The 24,116-nt window shown below is 39.4% G+C and overlaps 1 protein-coding gene across 1 annotated transcript in view; it reads left to right on the forward strand.

The window, feature by feature from the left end:
• srrm4 (serine/arginine repetitive matrix 4) overlaps positions 1 to 24,116 on the forward strand; it is a 393,712-nt gene that overhangs the window by 345,919 nt on the left and 23,677 nt on the right. Inside the window, exons 7-8 of the mRNA XM_043715886.2 lie at positions 1,586 to 1,678; positions 7,101 to 7,278. Of these exons, the coding sequence (XP_043571821.2) occupies positions 1,586 to 1,678; positions 7,101 to 7,278 (271 nt within the window). The remainder of the gene's footprint in view (positions 1 to 1,585; positions 1,679 to 7,100; positions 7,279 to 24,116) is intronic.

The following is a 24,116-nucleotide window of genomic DNA, read 5'->3' on the forward strand; positions in this document are numbered from 1 at the left end:
CAGAATCCCCAGTCCTCACTTTTGCCTGAGTGATAAGAAACAATGAATAAAGGGCAATAGATATTTATCAGACTGAGAAAGGTTTGTAGTGGAGTTCTCCAGAGACTGTGACTTTTCCTGATATGCATTAACAATCTGGACCTTGATGTACTGGGCACAGTTTCAAAATTTACAAATGATACAAAGCGTTGACACATTCCAAACTGTGAAGAGGATAATATAGGACTTCAAAAGGACATAAACAAGTTGGTTGAGTGGGCAGAAAATAGCAGATAAAGTTCAGTGTGAAGTATAAGATGGTGCATTTTGGTAGAAGAACAAAGAGAGACAAAATAAAATAATGGGTAGAACTGTAAACGGGAGCAGTTGTGAAATCTTTCACACATAAACCATTAAAGGTTGACAGAGCAGTTATTGAGGCACATAGTATCCTCAGCTTCATTGATAGAGACATAGAGTAGAAGAACAAGGAGGCTTTCTTGAAATTATATACAACATTAGTTTGATAGTAACAGGTGTATTGTATTCAGTTCTAGGGAGCCGTGTTTCAGGTGGGATGTGAAGGTATTAGTGAGAATGCAAAGCGATTTACAAGAATGGTTCCAGCAATTTCAGTAACAAAGACAGATTGGAGAAGCTGGTACTGTTCTGTTGGAGCAAAGAGGGCTGAGCAGAGATCTATTTAAAGTATTAATATTCATGCAAGGTCCAGACAGAATAAAAAGGGAGAAAATGTACCCACTCGTGAAATAATTTAGAATAAGAGGGCAAGGATTTGAGAGCAATACATTAAAGAAATAAAAGTGATAAGAGAGGAAAGGATTTCATGTTGTGAATGGTCAAGATTTAGAATGTACTGCCTGGGAGTATGGTGGAGGCAGATTCAAGTGCTGTGTTAAAAAGAGAATTAGATGGCTATTTGAAAAGGAAGAATGTGCAGGATTATGAGGAGAATGGGAATATAAGTGAGATGCCCATTTCAAGAGTCAGTGCAGTCATAATGAATTGCATTCTCACAGTTCAATACTCAATGATGTGTCATCCTTGGCCTCAGCAATTTCAACCTTAAGAGTGAAGATAGAGTAGGACTTGGGGCAGATCTGTGGAAGGTTCCAATGAGGGTATTGGGTGAGGATGGAATCGGGTACATTTTTGCAGCTTATTATACTTTGATAGTCAGTGGAGAAGTTTGGCTGGGTTTAAATACAAAAAAATGATATTTCATACAAGGTGTCCTTAAGATTGCTCATGGAATGAACAGAGATAATAAGAACTGAAACAATTTCTAAATGGGCTCAGGTACTTGGTACAAAGGTCCCCACAACTTAGATTTTTAATTAGTAAGGGAATCATGGGTTATGGGGAAAAGGCAGGAAAGTGGAGCTGAGAATGATCAGATCTGCCACAATCTCATTGAATGGTAGAGCAGACTCGATGGGTCGAATGGCCTACTTCTGTTCCTACGTCTAATGGTCTTATCATTGATGTTTGGAGATTTAATGTGGGATTTATAGAGTGTGGGCAAATGAATTCCTAATCCTGAATGGCGGGGCATTGATTATCTCTCTTTTGTCTTCCTGTTAAGGTCTCGGGTCATACCATCTTCACGTAAAGGCCACAGATGCAGACGTTCTAGCTCACAGAGTTCAGCCTCCAGGTCTTCCAGCTGCTCCAGCAGGTAAGTCTGCGCTCTTTCCTCCCACACACAGACTGTAATTACTGCAGATTATGAACTGTTCATCAGCACACCATCTCATCCATCCCCTCGCCCCAGCTGCCATAATCCCAAGCCCATCACTCTGTTGACATTTCAACTTTGATATTTGTTGAAGAAACTAGACCACTACTGTTCAATGAAGTGTGAAAATTGTAGATCTTCATTTCAGTGCGCATCCTGTAAAATGCTATTAATGTCATTTTAAGCTTGACTATGTAATCTAATAGCACCACAATTCCTTATTCACATCTCCAGTGCTTTAATCTAATAGCAGTTGGAAAATCACATTAAATGCTTTCCAAGCGCCTCTCTCCAAAGTACTTCCATCAAAACATTTATAACCCTTCAGAAGCTCAATGTCTGTTCGCCTTTCATATTGTCCCTGTAGTACAGCAAGTACAAAAGGAAAGGTTTCAATTTATACTGAGAATCTTATCCCTTTTCAATGCACCGTACAACCAATGAACTAGTTTAAATGCACAGTCATCCTTCTTAGGTGCAGCACTACAGCAGTCAATTAATGCTCCCACCAACAGCAACAGTGATGAAAGATCTCTTTATTTGACTTTCGGGTCTTGTTGGTTTGAGGTAAAAATACTCAGCAGTGGAATACATTACTTCTAGGGGTTGTTGAAGGAGCAGCTTTGCTCAGACACTCGGAGAATTACCTGCTCATCTTCAAAGCCTTCCCGTGTTAGTAAAGAGGATTTAGCAGAGCTGAGACAGCCAGGTTTACCATTGTAATTTTCTCTGCCTTTATTGTCCATTCAGCTTTATTTTTCTCAACTTCTCAGTGGTAGGTTGATGCAAATGAATGGCTTAATATAGGGCAGTTAACCACATTGCTGTGATTCTGGAGTCACATAGAGACCAGAGTGGTGTACATAGCAGAATTCCTTTCATAAAGGGCATTCAGAAACAGGAATCAGTAATGTTTTCAATACCAAGACTAAATTTCACTTCCGGATTTTTTATGAATTTGAATTCCACCAGGTGCCATCTTAAGATTTGAACCCATGCCCTCCAAACTTAGTTCTTGTTGTCCGTTACTCTCTCTGGATCAATGCCAGTGAACACACAGACTATAGTCTGTACTGTTACTGCAATCTCCTGCTTTATATATCACTTATTCAATTTAAAATTGTACAGCATAAAATTGTATCAGATTACAAACCAAAGCAGTACCAACTCATTTACCAAGACGTTGGTATTACCCACAGAGATAACCAGTCAGACCTCAATCACTCAGCAGGGAGTGTTTTTCTTCTCTAGGTTCTGAACTCAGGGCCCTGCTTCTGCAACGGCTATTCCTAGATTACATCTTTGATGTCTTCAAAAACATTTATTTTTACATGTTTACTCTTAATCTTCCAGAAAGTTTGACTCCTGCCCAGGATTCTGAGATCACCCATCCAAGGGTCAGATAGACGAGTTGCATCTGTTTCATTGCCCTCCATTCAGTTTTAATTAAGTAGCCTTGCTAACCACGTAGGTCCTGCAGCCTATCACTTTCTTAATGAGCTCTGCCTGGTTCTGCATTGTGCAGTAGGCTATTGTTTCTGTAAAGTTAGCAACTTTTTCCCATCACTCTTTCAGAAACTTAGCTGTTAACAATTCTGGTACAGGGTAGGAATTAAGATGCAGCCATACAGCTACATAGTCTATTAACATTATCATGATGACACTGCTGTCTACTTAATCTAGGAGCTGATTGTTCAGTGTTAAATTCCAATTACAAAACATATTTTCAAATTTGATTATTTTAATTTCCTTTTACCAATTTCAGAAAACATTATGATTGTGCACTGACCTCTGTGTTGTGTTGCTTCCTGGGGCTTCTAATGGTTTAGTTGGTGTTGCACTGAGTTTAGGATCCACCCAGTTCAGATCCTACCTGGGCTGTTATCTATAATTGCAGCCGGGGAGTACAAAGGGTGTTGACAGTTTCAGTGTCCCAGGTAAGTGACAACAACGGGTGTTAGCCTCAGCTCAGAGCTTGCCCACCTATCCCTGCATCAGAGGCTCATTGGTTAATGACCCAATTTAGAAGCATGAGTATAGATTCCAGGTTGACAATCCCGGGCAGTACTGAGTGAATACTGCACTGTTGGAGGAGTCATCATGTTAAAATAAAGCAAAGTAAAAACTCTGCTTCAGAGTGGGCATATGAAAATCTCATGGGACAATCTGAAGAGAAGCAAGATCATTAATGTTTTATTTATTAACTTTTATTAACCAGCAGTACAAATAGAACAAATTGTCTGCTTGTTATCACACTACATTTTGTGGGACTTTATTTATGCACAAATTGACTTCCAACAGTGACAATACTTCAACAGCATTACAAAGTGTTACACAATTGCAAAGTTACAAAGTGATGTGGTGTTCCCCAGTGATGATGAAAGTTTCTTTTTCAATTCAAGCCATTTCTTCCTTTCCATCCAATGCTCCATACTGAATAATGGGTAGATGGTCCTCTCTGTACAGCCACTGTGGTCATTTCATCTACTGAGGTTCATTGGCTCATGAAGAAAGATAACCTGGGGAAGTTAGAAGTGAACAAACAGCACCACACAGTGTCACGAATCAGTACCTCTCAAGAAGGAGGAAGCACAATTACAGAGAGAAAATAATTGCAGCTTCTCTCTCCACAACATCCTTAGCTAACACTATACAGTAAGTCTGTCAAGCAAGGAGAAAAATAACTCTTGACTGTCTTAAAAATTATATTACAGAAAAATTTAAACTTGTGGAGAAGAAACTTAGTTTACAAAATTCACAAAATAAGTCATGACAACCATGTTTTCTTATAATTTTGATTCTGCTGCAGTACACAGGGGTAGAAATTTACCAGCCAATTTTACTGTAGGACAAAGCAAGTTTAATTTCTACAGTGAAATAATATTCTTATTGAAAGCATGCAAATTTTATTAAAATGGGTGATTTAGAAGAGGGAAGTATTGTCGTTTTTGAAATCTGCATTGTGCAGGTCAGTTCACCTATAAGTCCATTGTTCAGGATAAGCAACTGAAGTGTAAATGAAGAGCACTGACTATTGTAGGAACTGGCTTATCATTAAAGATTAGCAGTGTAATATAATGGCACTGTGACAATGAAACTGAAATTATGTCTCAAATGCAAAAAGGTTTCCATTCTTTTACATTATGTAGCCAATGCTCTAACATTAATGGAATAGAATTGTCATCATTTATAGTGACAGCAAGGTTGGAATTGGAAAGTAGTCTTTTGGCATAATGTTTTCGCAGTGCGCAGATCACATGGTTGATACATACCAATAGAAATAAGGAAATGTTTTCAAGTTACAGTATTGCAGCTGCTAAACTTATTGCCTTCCCTTCACTTATCAATAAATGTTTCTGCTTGTAGTGCCTGGTGTCAATTGTCTAAACACTCAAACCAGACACGTTATAGAATACGCGCAGAACAACTGAATGGAGTATTTTTTAAAATTTTATGTGGCACTTCCCATGAGATTAGGGAAGACTGAAAGATTACGGTCAGTGTCCCGCAATTTTCATTTTCAACTCTTTCAAAATCCTTGGATTCAGTGTCCTGTCAATGTTAGGTACCAATAGCCTATCCAAAACGTCTTCCTTATCAACTTTGCATCCTTCTCATGATAGCATTCTTTCCTCTGTCACCGTGGCTTAAGTAATATCTATGTCCTCCACAAAGAAAGATGGGAGAGTCAAGGCATTTGCCAGATGATACCATCATGTGGGAATTTACTTCAAGAATGTGACTTATCAAAGGAATGCCAGATGACTAGCTCTTGGTGTGGCAAGAAGCATAACGTCTTGTCTGCAAGCTGGGAGGGGTGCGGGACTTACATATCTTCTGGAAGTATGGTGTAACATAGAAATGGTTGGTTGTGCTAATTAGTTAATGGAGAAATAACGTTTTGGTAGTTTTGTGTATTAGTTGTCACGTAAGTTGTCATGTTTGATTTCAAAGCAAATATCTGAAATCATGAATTGAATTGAATTTGAATTGAATTGAATTTATTGTCACATGTACCGAGGTACAGTGAAAAGCTTTGTCTTGAGAATAATACAGGCAGATCACATTTTTCTAGTTGGTTTATCAGAAATTCATTTCCTTTTAAGACATCATCTGTTTCTATGGAGATTGAAGCAAACTCATTTTTGATCTTTTGATAACCATAGTTGGATGTATTGGCAGAGATGTTAGGTTTGATTGCCAATTGAGGAAGAATTGTTCAACAAATGTGTTCAGCACTGAGCTGCTGCTGATGTGCTCTAACTGCAGGCAACTTGCACTTTCTTCCCTATCCTGTATGTCATCAGTGTCACTTTGTTGAAGACCACTCACTATTTCATTTATTGTTCCAACAACAGTATAAAGCATTGTTCATGCAGGACACTGTATAATGGAGGGAGCAACCAGACTAATGTAGGCAAGCTAATCATTGTTTGAAGAGTCAAATGGTTCACTCAATGAGGGCTTTAGGCAAACCATCATTCTGGTTACAATACAGTTCAACCATCAGGAGCAGATTTCTAAGATGGGCCATGAGCCAATTATGCAGGGGACAGTCATTGTCCTCTGGCAGCCAAACCCCTTATTTATTGTACAAGGCGAAAATTGATGGAAGAATAAAAAAAGCTATCACTCTATAAAAACGTCATGAAAGCTGTCAGGAGAGAAGGTGTAGGCCTTTATGATGTGCTGCTGGCTTGCATGACTGAAGTGGAAGCTCCTGTGATTCATGGCAGGGGAGTGGTGGGTGGGAGGGGGGAATGTTGTCATCTGAAGGATGACAGTAGATGCAGTTTCTGAGTCTGTACTAGAGCCATTGTTTCAAATTGCCCATTGGGAGAGTCACGGAATAGCTTGCAAACATGGATCAATACGGCAAGCATGAATGTATACTGACTGATGATGCTGATATCCTATGTGATTACCTTCAAAGAACCGGAGTCAAGAGACTCCAGTGACCTTCAAGGCTGCAGGAAGCTCTTTGCTAATTCAACAGTTAGTTGTGGGTCATTTTGGAGAAGGAGGCACAACTGGAGACACATCTTGTTACCCTCAGCCCATTCCAATTGTGAATGCCCTCCCCTACCTTTCAGCATTGAATCATACCCGCAGTTCTCAATCCCTGAAATCCTTGTGGAAAGATCCCTTGATGAGACTTAAGACTTCACTATGAGAAGGAGGGAATGAGAACAGAGTGACTCACAGTTGCATTCGCAGGTTACTGACCATTTCACTTTAAGATAGTTTAAGTGTAGGCCTGAGTATACTTAGCTGGTACTAAGGAATGGAGTTAAAAGGGTGCTTTTTCTTTAAATGTCTCAAAGCTTTGTAAAAACTTATTCCTGGTCTGCTCCTTCAACAGAAATGAAGGCCATTCAGGAGCAGCGCAAAGCCTGCGAGGCAGATCGAGAAGCAGCAACCACAGAGCTTATCCAAAGCCCAATACAAAACAGAGTGTCCATGCCAAAAGCCGCTCCCAGTCAGCCAAATCACCGTGTAAAAGTCCGCGGAATAAAAACAGCAAATCAACCGAAAAAATCGTAAGTATTGAGGCCAATTTTATCTTTTCATGGCAATTCAAGAAATTCTAATGGTCTTCGTTTTGGGCCGTGTGAAATAATGTATGGTTTCAAAAGCAGAAGTATTTAAGTACAGCAAGCTCAGTGTGTTTGGCCACCAATCCTTATCCTTATCTCCACCCCACCAAACCTGCTGTGATTAACATCAGTTGGCCAGATTCTGTACTTTTTAAAATGTTATTAATTTTGTCAGTGACAGTTTGTCTTTCTCTTTTGACTTGGATCCAAATATTTCATCACTGAGCCAAAGATTCCAATGTATCATAGTATATATCATAGTATATCATCAATGTATCATGTCTGAAATGCCTTGGCTCAGGTCAAGCTCAGTGTTTGATAATTGGTGATGAATTCACATTGACCTCATGCATTATCTACAATGAAGCTGAGAGCAAAGCTGGGTTTGCTGATCCCAACCTTATAGCTATGAACTACACATTATTCAAAGGGATAGATACAATGCCAACACTAGACATTTTGAAACCCTGAAGAAATCTCCTTTGCAGTGCTGCTCAAACATTGCCATGGAATTGTCAAAGCAACAAATAACCACTGATTATACACCACACTTGACAACCATATGGTCAAAATAAAGCCAGACTGGGGCTGAGTACATAATGAGTAGTCAATATCTGTTAACCCTTGTTTTAAGCCTTCACTGATGTGGAATAATCATCGCATTCACAAGTTATTCAAATTCTTTCCATCAGAACATATTTGAAATTGCACTCTGATGCCATATGGTCAGCTCTCACAGTTCAACACTTCAGCAAAGAATTGCACCAATTTCAAGACTGACTGATGTTTGTCCTTTGTCAGCTTTTGGCTTTGTGAAATCCTCTAAGCAGATGTTTTAATCCCATATCCCAAACTCCATGTTGGTGTGTTCTTGCATAATTTGGTCTACACTGCTATTTTAGTAATCTAAATTGAAATTCACCTGCTATTTTTAGTGCACTGCTTAATACATTCACCCCAAATTCTGTCAACATTTGATCAAGTCATTAGCTGTAACCAGTCAACCCTTTGACTTGATAAGGACTGTTAAGCAATGCACTAAAGCAGTGCACATTAATGAAGAGAATTGATCTTTCAAAAAAATAGGTGCTCACCCACTTCTTATTTTCTGGAAAGCGAAAAGAGGAACAAATGATTTTCATCGTGATAATGTGGCCTGCAAATGACATAATGATACTTTTAAGACAGTTTACTTGATTATTTAATCCATTTGCAAAAAGAAAGTTTGCTGAACAATCTTTGAATGCCCTTAATATTTAGAAGAGATCAGAAAGAATTTGGCAGGCTAGGCACAGTGACAATTTATATAAGGCAAATACTTCTGGAATGGAGGAATTGATTTAATGAGAGGGGCTTGACTAAAGGTAGACAGGGGATAATCAATCATTGCCAATTTCAATTCAGAAACGTACACTGGACGATCAGTTCAAGTTCATATCTAACCTTCAACTTTCTATTCATCCAAATCAACTGCTGAAGTTCTATAAATCTCAGTTGGAAATCTTCCCAGAGACAGAGTTGAATGATGTGATCTATCATTATTAGGCATTGAAGTTAAGAAGTACTTTGACAGCCTTGGCCCCTTGCCTAGCAAATAATGGTCTATTTTACCTATGTATGCCTTTCCATTACAATATACCAGCCTTTGAAAATGTAAAGAACAACAGCACAATGTAGCCTATTGTAGATAGTAGGTTGGTCTATTCATTGACATGATACTCTAATGCAGATACTATAAGTATATGAATGAAGAGTCATATGGGCTTAGGAATTCAGGGTAATGGTTTGTTGTGTTACGCAGTGAACAAGTTTCATAATGCAGAAAGCCAGTCAAAGCATGAAAAACTGAATGGATCTGGAGTGTAACTAAATTAGAATTGAAGTATTTATTCAGCAGAGGAAGAGTCAAATGATTCATTTGAACCGTGTCCTTTGTGATAGAACAACTTAATCTCAAGCACTATCCCAATATAACAGGGCCTAGAAAATCAAAGCACACGGCTGATTTTCAGACGCTAATCAGATATTGAAGATGGGCTTAATTTGGCTTCAAGTTTATTTTGAATTTTGTAAAGCTTTAATACTACCCATATTGGAAGTACAGTGTGGTACTTTAGTGCAGCAGATGAACCATGATAATTGTTTGCTGAAATGGTCTACTTACTCCCATCAATGTATCTAGGCTAGGAATCAGCATCCTGAATAGCAAAACAAGCTATTTTTAAAACTGTGTCAACAATATGTTTGATTGAGGATAACAATGCGACTATTCAAATGTCAATACTATGAAGAACAAGAAAGGTACACTTCAACAAAATTCTGAAGGATCTTTTTGTATATAAATTGTGAATTTAAAAATACCTCTTGCAACTGCAGTATTAATAAAATATTGTTCAAAATGAAACAAGCCATTTAATTAGCAACAAAATGGGTTTGATTGACCAAGGTTGGGCACTACAGATGAGTTCTGGAGTTTCAGGTTGTTGATCTCTTACACTAAGCCCTAGGGCTTTGTAAATGATGCAATTTAAAACATTATATTGAATCACTAAAAGACATTCTATATGGCTTAAACATGTCAGAAATATGTGATGAAAATAGGTTGATGATTTGTTATGACAGGAGACTGTGAACCTTTGTAGAACAATGGTAACACTGATGGTGTACTTACACAGTCAATTCAAAAGGCCATTACAGCTGTAGTGACAGTAATTTTGAAAAGCCTTTTTTTTAACTGAGGTATCTTTATTATGAAAAAATGTTTGGCAAACTTATCTCTTTGTGCAGTTATGCAAATCGTGTTAAAATTTAGCACCCAGACATTTGTGTGTGACACCAATGTGGCTCAAAAATCTACACACAGATCTGTGAAGTTTCACCCATCCTTGTGAAAGAGTTTCAGGGAGACACAGATATGCAGACTCTCCAATAGCAGATTAGAATTGCTACCTACTTCCAACTAGTTTCAGTTGGCGAATTCAGCAACAGCCCAAACAATATTTGAGTGCCAGCCATACTGGGTGAATTGACCTTAGCTGAGGGGGGAAGAAAGAACTTTTAGGGTTAGAGGAGCAAGTTAGAATTAGTGTCAATATCTTTGATGCAGAGCTGGCATCAGTACAGACACAATGGAAATAAAAGGTCACCATTCTGTTTGACAATTCTTTATACCCAGGCTTCAGAGTGTGATCAACAGTGGTGCTTTTGTGAAATAAGCCATTCATTAATCACTTCACATAGCTCATTAAATATTCATCACTATTCAGGAGGTTAATCTAACATTAACATGCACAACCGATGTTTAACTGCTTATGACTGTGTACGATGATTGCGTCTGACTGAGGCCAGCAGTGTTTTTTTTATTTCTTTCTGTTCGCTCATTTCAGAGTGTAATGGAAGTTTAATTTAAGTGAATTGCATGTGTTGCTGTAGCTTTTGAAATATGGGGTCGAAGCACAGCTGGTTGTAAAAGTGAATGGAGTAGAAAACTTCATCATTCCCATTACGTTGCCTCAGTGGCTCTTAGGATTTCAGGTTCTCTGTCCAATTGGAATACCAATAGCTAGCTTGTCGCTCAATGTGTTGTCAGCTTTTTAACTTTGTTTTACAGAATGGTAATAATCATTTGAATTTACAAAGTACTGACTGAACATTGTGTCACACACTTGAGTTGCAGGAGTTATTTCAGTCAAATAAAATCTAACCAACGATATCCAAGACTTTTCTCTGACTACTCCACCTATCAGATTGAAATGATCTTTTTGATAATTTAACTTTTAAAAAAAAGAGTGCAAAAGAAGAAAATCCTCTTGGTATTTATATTCTTATTTCATTAAATAATTAACATGCAGACCTTCACTACCATAATTCTTTTGGTCTTTTTCTGCTTTCTATAACCAAGTGTAAAACCATACCACAATAAGAAAATCTTTATCAAAATACTATTTATTATGCATTACTTGCATAAAGTTCCCAGCACTTTTAACAAGGTGAAGACAAACATTACCAGGGAAGTTATTTGGGTGGAACTGAGAAATAAGAAAGGGATGATCACCTTATTGGGATTGTATTATAGACCCCCCAATAGTCAGAGGGAAATTGAGAAACAAACTTGTAAGGAGATCTCAGCTATCTGTAAGAATAATAGGGTAGTTATGGTAGGGGATTTTAACTTTCCAAACATCGACTGGGACTGCCATAGTGTCAAAGGTTTAGATGGAGAGGAAATTCTTGGAGAGGAATTTCTTAAGTGTGTACAAGACAATTTTCTGATTCAGTATGTGGATGTACCTACTAGAGAAAGTGCAAAACTTGACCTACTCTTGGAAAATAAGGCGGGGCAGGTGACTGAGGTGTCAGTGGGGGAGCACTTTGGGGCCAGCGACCATAATTCTATTCATTTTAAAATAGTGATGGAAAAGGATAGACCAGATCTAAAAGTTGAAGTTCTAAATTGGAGTAAGGCCAATTTTGACGGTATTAGGCAAGAACTTTCAAAAGCTGATTGGAGGCAGATGTTCGCAGGTAAAGGGATGGCTGGAAAATGGGAAGCCTTGAGAAATGAGATAACAAGAATCCAGAGAAACTATATTCCTGTCAGGGTGAAAGGAAAGGCTGGTAGGCATAGGGAATGCTGGATGACTAAAGAAATTGAGGGTTTGGTTAAGAAAAAGAAGGAACCATATGTCAGGTATAGACAGGATAGATCGAGTGAATCCTTAGAAGAGTATAAAGGAAGTAGGAGTATACTTAAGAAGGAAATCAGGAGGGCAAAAAGGGGACATGAGGTAGCTTTGGAAAATAGAGTTAAGGAGAATCCAAAGGGTTTTACAAATATATTAAGGACAAAAGGGTAACTAGGGAGAGAATAGGGCCCCTCAAAGATCTGCAAGGCGGCCTTTGTGTGGAGCCACAGAAAATGCGGGAGATACTAAATGAATATTTTGCATCAGTACTGTGGAAAAGGATATGGAAGATATAGACTGTAGGGAAATAGATGGTGACATCTTGCAAAATGTCAGATTACAGAGGAGGAAGTGCTGGATGTCTTGAAACGGTTAAATGTGGATAATCCCCAGGACCTGATCAGGTGTACCCGAGAACTCTGTGGGAAGCTAGGGAAGTGATTACTGGGCCTCTTGCAGAGATATTTGTATCATCGATAGTCACAGGTGAGGTGCCGGAAGACTGGAGGTTGGCAAATATGATGCCACTGTTTAAGAAGGGTGGTAAAGACAAGCCAGGGAACTATAGACCGGTGAGCCTGACCTCGGTGGTGGGCAAGTTGTTGGAGGGAATCCTGAGGGACAGGATGTACATGTATTTAGAAGGGCAAGGACTGATTCGGGATAGCTAACATGGCATTGCGCGTGGGAAATCATGTCTCACAAACTTGATTGAGTTTTTTGAAGAAGTAACGAAGAAGACTGATGAGGGCAGAGCAGTAGATGTGATCTGTTTGGACTTCAGTAAGGCGTTCAACAAGGTTCCCCATGGGAGACTGATTAGCAAGGAATTGATTAGATCTCATGGAATACAGGGAGAACTAGCCATTTGGATACAGAACTGGCTCAAAGGTAGAAGACAGAGGGTGGTGGTGGAGGGTTGTTTTTCAGACTGGAGGCCTGTGACCAGTGGAGTGCCACAAGGATCGGTGCTGGGCCCTCTACTTTTTGTCATGTACATAAATGATTTGGATGCGAGCATAAGAGGTACAGTTAGTAAGTTTGCAGATGACACCAAAATTGGAGGTGTAGTGGACAGCGAAGAGGGTTATCTCAGATTACAACAGGATCTGGACCAGATGGGCCAATGGGCTGAGAAGTGGCAGATGGAGTTTAATTCAGATAAATGCGAGTTGTTTCATTTTGGGAAAGCAAATCTTAGCAGGACTTATACACTTAATGGTGAGGTCCTAGGCAGTGTTGCTGAACAAGAGGCCTTGGAGTGCAGGTTCTTAGCTCCTTGAAAGTGGATTCGCAGGTAGATAGGATAGTGAAGAAGGTGTTTGGTATGCTTTCCTTTATTGGTTAGACTATTGAGTACAGGAGTTGGGAGGTCATGTTGCGGCTGTACAGGACATTGGTTTCATGCAGAGGGTGATACGTGTATGGAATGAGCTGCCAGAGGATGTGTGGAGGCTGGTACAATTGCAACATTTAAGAAGCATTTGAATGGGTATATAAATAGGAGGAGTTTAGAGGGATATGGGCCGGGTGCTGGCAGGTGGGACTAGATTGGGTTGGGATATCTGGTCGGCATGTACGGGTTGAACCGAAGGGTCTGTTGCCATGCTGTACATCTCTATGATTCTATTAAAGCACGCTTACAGCCTTTGGATTTTAAACATGGCATTACTCCTTTCCTGATGTGGTATCATAGGCAATGTATGATGGAAGACGCTGGATTTTCATCTCTGTTGTATCTGTAAATCCGACTCAGACCAATAATGGCTGTAAGGGTCTCAGTGCATTTACATGCACAGACCCATTGATGATAATATCAATTGGAAAGGGCACTGAGTGTTTACTGTGGAAAATGGAAATGTCACGCAGATGTGATCAGCAGGCTGCTCAGAAGTGGGGGGTGAAGCAACCTACTGCCAATGTAGAAAGAACTTCCATCTGTAATAAATGACAGCAACAAACCATTTTTTAAAATCACATATTTAACACCTTAAAGCATCCAAGGTCCTTTGAAGGACCATTATAAAACAAAATATGACACTGTAAAGAGATTGTGTCAAATTACCAAAAGCGTAGGCAAAAACTTGGTGTAAAGGAGTGTGTTAAAGGAACAATACAAGGTAGAGACTGTAAAGATGTAAGGAGAGTATTCCTAAACTTTGGCCTGGGCAACTAAATGCCACCAAAGCTGGAACAATTAAATGTGGGAAAGTGTAGGAGTTCAGAATTAAAGGAGACAGAAATCTCAGAGGATAGTGAATTAAAGGAGGTTACAGAGGAGGGTTCTGAACTAGAGACAAGGAGTTTAAACAAATGAAAGCAGGATGTTATAATGTTTGTGACTGTTAATGTTCGAACAGTTTTGTATTCATGCTTGCCAGGTTTAGTTCCCTAATACCTACATCTTTCATCTCAATCAAAATAAGCTTACAAGCACTGCTTACAAGAACATAAGAATCTCAGAAAAGAGAGCAATTGTACGTCTATCAAGTCTACTTCTGTGATTAACAAGACCATGGCTGATTTTCCAGCTCAACTTCACAATCCTCTTGTCCCTTAACTCCCTGAGCAACTAAAAATATATAGGGCGATCGCACCATGGTCGCAGAATCGTTTTGATTAGATTAGGTTTCTTACAGTATGGAAACAAGCCCTTTGGCCCAACCAGTTCACACCGACCCTCCGAAGAGTAACCCACCCAGACCCATTCCCCCTGACTATTGCACCTAACACTACGGGCAATTTAGCATGGCCAATTCACCTGACCTGCACATCTTTGGACTGTGGGAGGAAACCAGAGAACCCAGAGGAAACTCACGCAGACACGGGGAGAATGTGCAAACTCCACACACACAGTCGCCTGAGGTGGGAATTGAACCCTGGCCCCTGGCGCTGTGAGGCAGCAGTGCTAACCACTGAGCCACCATTTTCCACGGTTTTAGTTACCTGTGGTTTACTGCGACCCAAACATATTATAAGGATCCTTCCGGAACCAGAGACCGAGGGCTGCCAGGAAGGTAAATTTCCCATTTAAATGAATGGGTTTGCTCGTATCCACGGTATCAGGTTTCTGCAGTAGGTCGTGGAATGTTTCCCTGTACACTGTCTAGACTTTTCTCTTGAATGTATTCAATGACTGAGGCATTCATAGCTGTCTTAGGTAGAGAATTTCAAAGATTTAAAACGCTTTGAGTGAGGAAATTTCTCCCCATCTCAGTGCCAAATGGCTGACCCATTGCCCTGAGACTGTGACTCTGAATTCTAGGTACTTAAACCAGGGGAAGCATTTTCCCTGTCAAGTCCCTAAAGAAGTTGAAATGTTTTAATTGCATCAATCAGCATTGTGCCTGTCCTCAGAACACTAGTCACTGACCCCCTTGGTATAAACTAATTCTAACATCCCTGTCCTTTCTGAAGTCCTTAAACATGTTCTCAACTCCTGATCTTTCTCAGAAATCCATGTTTTGTTTTGCTCTGCTCTTGCCACATTGTTGAAGCTGCTGTTATAAAATTACATCTAACATCCCATGTGACTGTGACATGGTCTCATTTTTTTATAAACCTCAGGGAATATAGATCCCATCTATCAATCTTTTCTGTTCTGCCAATCCACTGATCCCAAGAATCAATCCAGGGCGGCATGGTGGCTCAATGGTTAGCACTGCTGCCTCATAGCGCTGGAGACCTGGGTTCAATTCCTGTCTCAGGCAACTGTCTGTGTGGAGTTTGCACATTCTCCCTGTGTCTGCGTGGGTTTCCTCCCAAAGTCCAAAAATGTGCATGTTAGGTGAATTGGCCATGCTAAATTGCCCGCAGTGTTAGGTGTAGGGGAATGAGTCTGGGTGGGTTGCTCTTCAGAGGGTCAGTGTGGACTTGAGGGGCCAAAGGGCCTGTTCCCACACTGTATGTAATCTAATCTTTAAAAAAACCTTCTCATTAGATGCCCTTTAGCATAGCCTTCATTAAGGAAGGAAGCCAAAAATGCAGATTATGGTCATGCCAATGCCCTGTATAATTGTAGTCAGCCTATTATTTTATACTTCAATCCCTTTGTACCAAAAATGAACATTCTATTGGGTTTCTTAGTTGCTTGCTGTACGTGCATTTTAATTTTCTAACTCTTGTCTGAAAATATCCTTGTCCCTCAGAGTATAGAACTTGCCAGTCTCTCACTATTCAAAAAATATTTCTTTGTTTTTGTGTTTTTTTTTTACCAAAGCAGATGACTTCATAATCTGCCATATCATATTGCTGCTGCAATGTTTATGTTTACTCATACAGTCTCTGTCCACCACTTGAAAGTATCTCTGTAACCAACCAACTGCTTACTTTCTCACCTCACTTTGTGTCTTCAGCAAACGTGGATATGCTGCATTCTGTTCAATGATAAATAGCTTGGGCAAAAGTAGAATTCCAAATGGCATCCTATTTGTTACAGTCTAGCGAACCAAATATATCCCATTTATTGCTACTCACTGTTTCCTGTCCCTTTACTAGTCCTCTTTCTATCTCAATATACTATCCCCTTGAACCCTAATGTTATGCAATAAGCTACCTTTTGTCCTGAAAGGGATTGTCATGTACCAGAACCACAGGTAGAGCTAACAATAAGATTAGAAACAAAAAAAACTGCAGATGCTGGAATCCAAGGTAGTCAAGCAGGAGGCTAGAAGAACACAGCAAGCCAGGCAGCATCAGGAGGGGTAGAAGTCAACATTTCAAGTGTAACCCTTCTTCTGGACTGGAGGTGGGTGTAAGGGGAGCTGCAGATAAAGGGGGTAGGGGGGTAGGGTGGTGAAATGGGGATAGGTGGAGACAGGTAGAGGGTACACCCTGGTAGGTCGATAGAAGGGATGAATCCAGTCGGTGGCTGAGAGGAATGAAAGGAAGGGGGGGGGGGCTGGGAAGGGAGTCGGGGATGGGAAGGGAGGTTACTTGAATTTGGAGAACTCAATGTTGAGTGCTCTGGGCTGTAGGCTGCCCAGGTGGAAGATGAGAAGGTGTTCCTCCAATTTGAGGTTTGATTCGTTGAGGCAATGGAGGAGGCCAAGGATGGTCATGTTGGAAAAGGAGTGAGAAGGAGCATTGAAACAGGTGGTGGTGACTGGGAAGTCCGGTTGGCGCCTGCGGGCCCGGCTGAGTTGCTTGGTGAACCATTCCCTTAGTTTACGTTTGGCCTCCCGATGAACAATAAGATTAGCCAAGGTGATTCTTAGTTTATGAGGAAGTTTATGAAAAATATTTTAATTAACTTACAATAAATAATGATGAGTATGCTTAAATATGTTTATATTATAAATGTTTCTCTCCCCTTAATTATTTCTGGGTGGTCTTCCGGCACAGTGGATAATAATCCTGTTTCTGAGTCAGAAAAGCTCTGGGTTTAAGTTCCAACCCAAGATTTAATGACCAAGGAAAGCAGCTGAACTGGTTGCATAACAACCTGTAAATATTTCTAACATGCACTAATGGAAGATGATCAGAATTGGTGAAGTTAGAATCCTTACATTGTGGAAACAGGCCATTGGGCCCAACAAATCCACACCAAATCTCAAAAGAGCATCCCACCCAGACTCATCCCTCTACCCTATTACTGCATTTTGCACAGCAAAGCTACACAACGCTGGTCAATTTAGCATGGTCAATCCACCTCACCTGCACATCTTTGTGACTCTGGGAGAAAACTGGAGCACCCAGAGAAAACCCATGCAGACATGGGGAGAATGTGCAAACTCCGAGGCTGGAATCAAACTCAGGTCCCTGGCGCTATGAGGTAGCAGTGCTAACCACTGAGCCACTGTGCCAACCATTGGCCAGCCATGTGCGGAATGAAATTGAAGCCTTTAACACGATTATCCAAAATCATAAGTTGCAACATGCACGTAAATGTATAACAGATATGGAGGATTCGGGAAAAACTTAACTGCTCTGGCAATATCTGTGGTGAGAGAAAAGTAGTTAATGTTTCAAGTCCATTGCTCAGTTCTTTGAGTATAGGAATTGGGAAGTCAAATTGAGGGTGCACAGAACATTGGTGAGGCCTCTTCTGGAAAACTGTGTCCAGTTCTGGTCTCCCTGTTATAGGAAGGATGTTATTAAGCTGAAAAGGGTTCAGAAGAAATTTACCAGGGTGTTGCTAGGTGTGAAAGGTTTGAGTTATAAAGGAAGGCTGTGACGTTTTTCACTGGAGCATAGGAGGTTCAGAGATGATCTTATACAGGTTTATAAAATCATGATGGGTATAGACAAAGTTGATGGTAGGTGTTTTTCCCCCCAGGGTACAGGAATTCAAGACTAGAGGGTTAATTTTTAAGGTGAGAGGAGAGAGAATTTTAAAAAGACATGAAGGGTAAATGTTTTGCACTGGGGGTGTTTATGTGTGACATGAACTTCCTGAGGAAGTGGTGGATGCAGGCACAGATACACCTTTTAAACAACACTTAGTTAAGTACAAGAATAGGAAAGGTTTGGAAGGTATAGCCAGGAACATGCAGGTGGGACTAGCTTAGTTTGGGATTATGTTTGGCATGGACTGGTTGGACCGAAGGGTCTGCTTCAGTGCTGTATGACTCTATGAACCTACTCCAGTTCTGCTGGAGTCATTCTGGCTTGTTAGGTTGATTGAGCAGTCTGTGTGAATCAAGTTAGTGCCAATGGTACAAGGATCGATTCCACTCCTGGCTAGGATGGATCTGTAACCTGCCTCCCTGGCCTAGCCGTAGGTCAGACCTGAATTCGGGCAAAGAACTGAAAATGAAAGGTTTATTATTTCTCCTTGTAGCAAATATTAAAATCTAAAGAATTATTGGAAGTTGTTATAATTGTTTACAACATAACTATTCAAACCTCCATTGCAGTATTTCCCTTCAAGGTAATAAATGTGGGAGATCTATCTATTTTAAAATTTTTATTAAAAATGGATATAACCAATTTATCTTCATGTAGCCACATACCTGAGTTGGATATTGCAGATAGCTCAGTTGCCTGGACAGCGAGTGTTTGATATGGATGTGTACCAACAGTGTGGGTTCAATTCCCATACCAGTTGTGGTTCCCATGAAGGACTCTCCTTGCCTGAGGTATGGTGACCTCAGGATAACCACCATGAGTCATCTCTCTCTAATGAGAGAGCAGTCCTTTGGTCTGGTGGGATCATGGTGACTTCACTATTGTCAGTGTGATTGAAAATCCAGTCACCTACTTAGGTAAAACTTTGCAAACATCAACCTAAATCAAGGTTGCCATTCTATTCTCAACATTCCCTACTTAATGCATTGTGGATCAGAAACTCCAATCAATTTTCTTGATAGTATCATTGATTATTAGTGCTCAAGTACCAGCCCAGTGCTCTGGTACCAGCTCAGTCTCCTCGAAGGGATCCACATTGTTTTTTTCATTTAAGGCCAACAGTGAGCGATGGCCAACTTGTGCTTGAGAATTCCAAGATTGTCCACATTAGTTCCCAGCAGAACAGCTGAGAAGAGGGACATTATTTATTGCAGTTGTTGCTTCCCCAGCAAAAGGCAGCTGAATGAAACAGCGATCATGTTGCATAGGGCTGGACAGGATTAGAAATCAGATGCAGTCAGTATCCTCTTATACTTCTTGTCAAACCCCAAGGTCTGGACATCTGCAGCCCTTTCATACATATTTCATGACAGCATTTGATGTGAAGTGGCCATGACATGCAAACCAGATCATTGCAGGAATTAACCGGCACTAATGATTTCAAATGACCTATGTGTCAGAAGTGAAACATGCTTCAATGCAGAGGTTATAACTATGATGGCCTTGATTGACAGGCTGTGTAATGGGGAAATAAATAACATCTGGAAATCTTGGCAATTTCCAGGAGTGTAAAACAAAAGCAGGGAAGCATTCATTTGCATGAACCTTAAATAACACTGGATACATCCGGAATATTTTACATTAACTGAGATTTAGGCAGATGGTGTGCCCTCGCATTCAAATAATCAACCTTCAAAATGGAATCCCCAGTTCGTTTTTGTCACCCTACGTAGCTCAAGTTTTGCAAAGTGATGTGACCCCTCTAACTTAGGGTTTGAGGTCTTCATGGAGCAGTCACTTCTGAATGCCTTTCTTCCCACTGTCTGAAAATTAGACCCTCCATTCAAACCACAAGCAGTGAAATCTTGCTATTAATGCTCAGCAACATGGTCTAAGGTTCCAGAACTATCTGTGATTTGAGCTCACATAACAGCAATCAAGGAATGGTGCTAGATACAACAGGAGAAAAGTCAGTTCTTAGTCAGATGTTAGACAGAGTGCTTCACTTGGGCAGGAATCAACTCAGGCAAGGAGCATGTTAATATACATTTACATCATCTGCAGCAAAGTTATTAACACGTGATTGGAGGAATTTTTGCTTCAAGAGATTTTCATTTTGCTTAGGCTAGTTGTTGGCTGTATTGTGAAATCTTACACCAACAGTATAGAACGGCAACATTTTCCAGTGTAATTGCAGGTCCCAAACTGCATCTTTCAATTATATTTTATATGGCTTGAATAACACCATCAAGATTTTTAATAACATTTTTGCTGTGCTATGTCACAACTTATATATAAACGTTCGAACAGTAAATAGTGCTGGTCACCAAGTCCAATAACATAAATACCCACCAAAGACTTCGCTGTTATCAACATTTTTGTAGAAATATAGAAACAATCATATAAAACATAGGTCCAATACTCCATTTTTTACAGTAATGGACAGAAAGCACTATTTCAACTCTGTTTAACAAATTCTCTGTTATTTCTGTACATTGACAAACAATACCATATCATATAGAATGGATGGAATATGATGCCTTTGTCACATTCCCAAATGCTGGCCCATTGCCCACATAACCAAGGGAGTAGGTGACAGAAGAAAATTTTTCCCATGTTAATATAGATTAGACCAGAAGGAGGGTACTTATTTGGGTCTCTGTGTTCACTCACTATTCCAGACAGAAAGTGCTTAGTACTCTGGTCAACACAATGAATTATCAGTGCAATGGACCTGAACAGAATAAGAGACTGTTTGCCTCAATTATATAGTCCAATATGGCATTAAATCATGTGGACCTGTAAGATTCTAGGTTCTCCTTAGTGTGTGATGTGTAACAATGGATATTCCAATTAGATGATGTGCTACCCAGGACAGGAAGCAAGAGTTTCAGCCAATATTTCTGTTCATGGTCACTCTCCAGTAGCTTGAAGTAGAGATGTTAGTGTGAGCACAGATGACCCTCAGATCAGAATAATCTTGAGCCTGACTCTGATACAACTATGGGAAAGAGACTTGTTGCCACTCAGTATACACTCATACACCAAGAACTTCCACCCATATAAGGGGCTGAAAGTGGCTGCAGATCAATATCACAACAGAGAGCATATTCTCCTTTGCAGGTTAAGTGTTTACCAGATCGTATTTCCATAAACAATACTGATTAAAAGTGTTAATGACCATTTTATGTTATAAGAAAACAGGGATAGTTCATGAATTAGGCTGCCATTCACTCACTCCTCTCTGTTAAAACCAGCTTTGCTTTGCTCCTCATTCTACCCTAATTTGGTTCCAATCTTGATTTAGTTTTCAGACAATGAGTGTTTGTCACTGTCAATCAGCCTATTGAGTTCGGTATTGGTGTTAAGAAAATGTAGCTACCTGTAAAGTAAAAGTAATTGTGCTTAAAGAGCATTCCATATAAGATGTGGTGAACAGTACTTAAACAATCATTGTGCTTTCCTCATGTTGCACGCCAATCTAGAAATTTTGTTTACATTTTCTTTCTAATACTGCACTCGAAATGAATAAGGGAAAGGTGGGTATTATCACTAAATTTACCATAAAGGCATACAGGAATAGACAATGTAATTTTAAAGATGTTGTTTAAAAGCAAGTTGGAAGTACATTGCAGTATGAATATGTGTGAGAGATTGGGTGATATAAATTATGATGTGGATCCCAGTCAAGTTGACAAAAATGACACCATATCATATTCTGTACCAGCCAAGTTTCTATACTTTGTTAAATATCAGTAAGCAAACACTTTAGGAGTTGTAGTTCATTTATATGTTTGATTTGTACCAATCGACACATTATACAAGAAGAAAAAAGCAGTATTTTTGTTCAATTAGGGCCTTATATTTAATTCAATTTATACATTTAACAAAAACTGCAGGTTTATTTGAAATAGAGTATACATCACCCATTGCCAGCGATGTGTCATCCTGTGTACTTAGTGCACATACACAATGCAAGTTAGACATTAAAGAGATGATTGGTTTTAACAGTTCTAATTCTTAACCACTAACTTTGTTTCTTCTGGGCTCCTGCTCAGATAATAAGTTTTAACAAGAGTAGGAATCAGGGAACTGAACTGGTAATTTGATATGAGTGGGGAATCATTCACTTTATCAATTCGGTCTTCCACTACATTAAACAAGGCAAGTTTTCAATTTCCCTCTTTCTTATCACATCTCTTAATATTTTAACTTCCAAAGTAAGTGCATGTAAAAACCGGTTACAACAGCCCAAAGAGCCTGTGCCAACATTAATTGATTATTAAAAGAAATAGTCTTAATCAGGTTTACCTGTTGTCATTGGGCATTGTTTCTGCCTCAAGAATTAATCAAGAAAATAAATTCCTGTTACTTACAACTTTCTGTGTAAAAGAATTTCACCCATTCTCTATTCTAAATCTTTTATATTTTACTTTGTGCTGATGGCCTCTAATCCTAAATTGTTTAACCATTAAAATAGTTGACTTCAATCTAAGCTTTTTTTTCAGACTTTGAGTTAATTTTTATCATATCTGTGTTATCATTATGAAGAAACAGAGCCAACTCTTTAAACCTTTCTTGTTTTGCAACATCTCAATTGATTCTGGGTATATGACTTTCTGCATCATCACTGTTTGAACAAATATTCCCTGAATTTGGCCTAAATGTGTTTGATTTTATTGCTTCTAAGACCATGTTCAGTTTCTCTGGACTCTAACGCTGACACAGAACCTTGCCCCACATTATTTTAAATACATGAGTGAAATTAACTTTGCCTACACATTTCCAGGAAACATAACCCACTCAACTTTACCCTGCCTCTCCTCAAAGCAAAATTCCGGTGGCAACTCCCCTCTCCAGGCTTTTCAGTGTTTGGAAGACTCAACAAAGATACTAATCCAATTTTCTTTCCTCTAAATTAAAATAAATCCAGATCTACCAGTCTGTCTTCATAGCCTATGTCATAGAACCAACCTTTTGATTTTTTCTAAACTTTGTGCAATGCTTCAGTCGCACTTTGAAGAAGAAAATGTGCATATTTCAGGTTTACTCACATTAGCAATTTAATCAAAGTTATAATACTGAGTATTTATAGCAATTTCTGGGGTTTTTTAAGAGTTGCAATCAATTAACCTCAAAGCAACCCAGTACCTAGCCTGAAAGATAACAATGTCAGTGATGTGTCAATGAAAAAGCACAATAAAAAAACTTTTTACTTGTTTTCACCCTTACTTCAGCATTGTGCCTGATTTTTCGGAACAGTCATAGACACCACGCTCAAGGAATGTGATCCTAAAAATGCAATCATTGATAGATTTTGGGTTTTTTTTAGGCAGCGTTTAATAATGTTCCTGAAGGATATGCATCAGACTGGACAGGACAGTAAATTTCCTTTCCAAAAGGCATTACTGAAAACCCCCAGTTTGGTTTTTAATGGCCTGGTCGCTTTTACTGTCATCATGTTTTCATTTCCAGATTTTTAAAAATCTGAATTTAAAATTGAACTTCTGCATTTGGATTACAAATCTGGTAAAGCAATCACTTCACTACCATTGCCTTATAACGTAGATCTTTGTGATTTGTCTTCTGAAAACCGAGATAAATTATAGAACTCAGATCATCAGCTAATTGAGTTATCTCAGCAAATTGATTTCAGAGACATTAGATAATGGTCTTAAATCAATGTTGACTCCTGTTTATGAACCCTGTGCTCTCTGGATGAACTTTGACAGCATCTCTTAATCATTTTCTCTGGAATCTATAATTCCTGTTCCCGGCTCCTTTTTTAATATTCAAGCAGCATTTTCT

The sequence above is a fragment of the Chiloscyllium plagiosum genome, unplaced genomic scaffold (assembly GCF_037043375.1).
Source record: "Chiloscyllium plagiosum isolate Xiang-an unplaced genomic scaffold, Cpla_swu_hap1 HiC_scaffold_24, whole genome shotgun sequence".
NCBI lineage: Eukaryota > Metazoa > Chordata > Chondrichthyes > Orectolobiformes > Hemiscylliidae > Chiloscyllium > Chiloscyllium plagiosum.